The following is a 3,996-nucleotide window of genomic DNA, read 5'->3' on the forward strand; positions in this document are numbered from 1 at the left end:
TGAGTTCAGAAGTCGTATGGAACTCATGTGAGATTCTTTCTCTTCCTCTTCTTATTGAACACCGTCGCATAAAAAGTGTTTTTCTTTGGACAATCTCGGATCAAGTGAGGACCATCACACAAGTAGCACTTGATCTCCTTCCGTTCTTCTCTTTGTTATCTTCCGTCTATTGCTTTTCCTTTCGTATATAAAGGTTGGGGTATGTTTTGTTTTTATTTTGGTTCTGACAAGGTTTGTTCTCCCCCACTATTCTTCTTAACCGTGCTTTTTCTTCGAAATTCCATTAGATCTTCTGCCATGGAGATAGCTTCACCGATGTCTCTAACATTTCTCCTCTTGAGCTCATTGTAACCCCAAGATTGTAGTCTATTCATGAAATAAAATAGTTTTTATTTCTCTTGCATGTCCAGTAACTCTAGCATCAAGCTCGTGAACTCGACTATGTAGTCTCAGATGGATCCACTATACTTTAGCCCATGACGGTTCTTCATCGCTATGTCGTCATCATTAAGTGGGCAAAATTGTCTCTTAAGTTGCCTCTCTAACTCCTCCCAAGTGTCTATGGTGTATAAGCCTTTCTCAATATCTCCATGCTTCCTTCTCTGCTATAGAGTTGTGCTTTCACATGGATAAAGGATGGCCATATCGAACTTCATCTTGTCATCTGTCACTTGGATCGCATTGAAATAACATTCTATCAACCAAAATAATTCGTCAAGTTCTTTTGGGTCGCATTTACCTCCATACTTCAATGTTTTGGGTGCTTCTGTGTACGGCAACATTCTTATAGTGGTCCCTCCGACGATTGTTGCCTTGCACTAGTTTACTTCAGCTTGTAATGCGTCTACCTTATCACGGAACTCATTCCGAAAGGTGTTGACAAGTCTAAGGACTTCTTCCTTGATGACAATGATGGTCTCCATTACTCATGTCACTTATCTATGCAACAAACTGATCAGCAGTATCCTTCCATTCAAGGAACTCACCAAACTTAATCTCCACCCTTGCAAGCTTGTTTTCTAAGCTTTCTAAGGCATCTATTGATTGGTCCCTCTTCTTGGACTTTCTTTCTTTCTCTTTGATGATAGGGGTACGTTTGCAACTTCACTACTTTCTCCTTCCAAAGCTACGGTTTCTTGCTTGCATGAACTCTGACTCTAATACCACATGTCACGAGATGACTTAATCATCATGTGCCACTTAGTGTTTCTTTGACTAAGTCAGGTTTGGAACACTTCGTTACGATGTACTAGTGACTAGGATAACAAGTGATGCGATAGGAATGCTACGAAGTAAGAAAGAAAGCTTCTATTGTAGACTCAACTACTTTACAAGGCAACTTCCCACTGATTCCTATAAATGACACATCCTTCATATTTATAGGTACCTTCCACCTCCTCAAATGGAAGTTTCTAGGTCCCGATCATTCTTGACTAATCTAGACAATTCTTATTATATACATGGCCTTTACAATACTCTAGAATATCGTATACATGTATACGATGCTCTAGAAATCTTTAGGTCGTCCCGACATTATCCAAATCGCTCTCGTATGATCTAGCATGTTCTAGATCGTTCCAATGTCTTCCGGTTTTTTCAAGCTTCGTCTAGTGCCCTCTTTATTATTCGAGATCGTTCTCCTTTGTTCCACGGACATCTATAATGTTCTAGCATCTTCCAGGGTTTCATAGAGCATTCTTGATCTGTCTGGAGACTTCGCGAGTATACTCGATCCTTTTGGAGTTCTCTAAACGATCATGGAATTTTCCATAAACTTGGTCGTGACACCCTCCCCCAATTAAACCCTTAACGTCCTCGTCAAGTCTTCTTGTATAGCGATCTTTCAAGTGAGGTGTCACTTGTGTTCTAACTTCCTTTCCCATTTTTGGTCTTCTTGTAGCCTCATGGAATATAGGAACAATTCTCAAGATTGATCGCGACCCTATCTTGCATTGACGTGTGTCGATACGTTGAACTACATTGTTTGGTCTCACATACTTGTTGATTCGATCACTATGATTTCTAGTCGATTGTGAATTATGTTCCGTCTTCCAACTTAGGTTATTGTTTCATATCTTCACGACTTCCTTAAGGTCTTTGTTAAACTTCATAGTCGATAGCGTTCGAGACCCTGTTCTACTCCTTTCCAAAGGTACAATGTGAATGATTATACCCTTAGTAGTCCGCATAGTGTTATCATTTTTGAACAACCATCGATGCACTTTGTCTAGTAATTCCATTCCTATTACCATCTTGGTAGTCGTCCATGGGTACGACTACCAAGTCAATGGTGGTTTCCCATTCTACGATATTCATGGGTACTCCATGTGAAAATCCTAGGATAGGATTGGATAGAGAATTGACAACCTTCAACTGCCCTTCTTCTTTCGTGTAGTGGATTCCCAATCTCTTTGCTTCATTTTCAAAAAGGAGGCTATGAGTCGCACCTGAATCTATTAGCGCCTTGGTATTTCCTTCATTCACCTTGGTTTCGACTAGCATGAGACTTCCTACCCTAGAACCACTCCCTTTCTATTCCGTTGCCTCATCTTTTGCCATTGAGTTCAGAAGTCACATGGAACTGATGTGAGATTCTTTCTCTTCCTCTTCTTCTTTCAACACCATTACATAAAAAGTCTTTTTCTTTGGACAGTCAAGTGAGGAACATCACACAAGTAGCACTTGATCTCATTCCATTATTCTCTTCGGTATCTTCCTTCGATTGCTTTACCTTTCATATTTAAAGGTTAGGGTGTGTTTTGTTTTGGTTCCGGTTCTGATATGGTTTGTTCCCCCCCACTATTCTTCTTAACCGTGCTTTCTCTTTGAAATTCCGTTAGATCTTCTGCCACAACGATAGCTTCATCAATGTCTCTAACATTTTTCCTCTTGAGCTCATTATAAGCCCAAGATTGTAGTTCATCCATGAAATAAAATATTTTGTCTTTCTCTTGAATGTCCGATAACTCTAGCATCAAGCTCATGAACTCCATTATGTAGTCTCGGATGGATTCACTATGCTTTAGCCGACGCAGTTTCTTCATCACTATGTCTTCAATATTATGTCGGCAGAATTGTCTCTTAAGTTGTCTCATTAACTCCTCCCTTGTGTCTATGGTGTATAAGCCTTTCTTAATGTCTGTATGCTTCCTTCTCCACCATAGAGTTGCGCTTTCACATAGATAAAGGATGGCCATATTGATCTTCGTATCTTCTGTCACTTGGATTGCATTGAAGTAACATTCCATCGGCCAAAAGAATTCGTTAAGTTCTTTGGGGTTGTGTTTACATCCATACTTCAATGTTTTGGGTGCTTCTCTGTACGACATCGTTCTCGCAATGGTCCCTCCAGCGATTATTGCCTTGCACAAGTTTACTTCGACATGTAATGCATCTACCTTCTCATGGAATTCATTTCGCATGGTGTTGACAAGTCCAAGGACTTCTTCCTTGATGTCACTGATGGTCTACTTCAATCCATCGCTCGTGTCACTTCTCTCTACAATGAACTGATCAACAGTATCCTTCCATTCAATGATCTCACCAATGTTAATCTCCACCCTTGTAAGCTTGTTTTCTAAACTTTCCAAGGCATCTATCGACTGGTCCCTATTCTTGGACTTTCTTCCTTTCCCTTCAACAATAGGGGCATGTTTTCTACTTCGCTACTTCCTCCTTCCAGAGCTAAAATCTCTTGCTTGCATGAACCCTAGCTTTGATACCATGTGTCACGGGATGACTCAATCACCGTGTGCCACTTAGTGTTTCTTCACTAAGTCAGGCTTGGGACACTTCCTTACAATGTAGTAATGACTAGGATAACAAGAAATGCGATAAGGAATGCTATGAAGTAAGAAAGAAAAATTCTATTATATACTCTACTACTTTACAAAGCAACTTCCCAACGATTCCTACAAATGAGACATCATTCCTATTTATAGTTACCTTCCACCCCATCAAATGGATGTTTCTAGGTCCCGATCATCCTTGACTAAT

At 40.1% G+C, this 3,996-nt stretch overlaps 1 protein-coding gene across 1 annotated transcript; it reads right to left on the reverse strand.

Moving 5' to 3' along the window:
* Positions 1-2,747: 2,747 nt before the first annotated feature.
* LOC145016547 (uncharacterized) lies at positions 2,748-3,329 on the reverse strand. The gene has a single exon (XM_078974828.1). It carries the CDS (start codon positions 3,327-3,329, stop codon positions 2,748-2,750), a length of 582 nt encoding a protein of 193 aa, XP_078830954.1.
* Positions 3,330-3,996: the final 667 nt, after the last annotated feature.

The sequence above is a fragment of the Lactuca saligna genome, chromosome 9 (genome assembly GCF_052625555.1).
Source record: "Lactuca saligna cultivar CGN05327 chromosome 9, ASM5262555v1, whole genome shotgun sequence".
Classification (NCBI taxonomy): domain Eukaryota; kingdom Viridiplantae; phylum Streptophyta; class Magnoliopsida; order Asterales; family Asteraceae; genus Lactuca; species Lactuca saligna.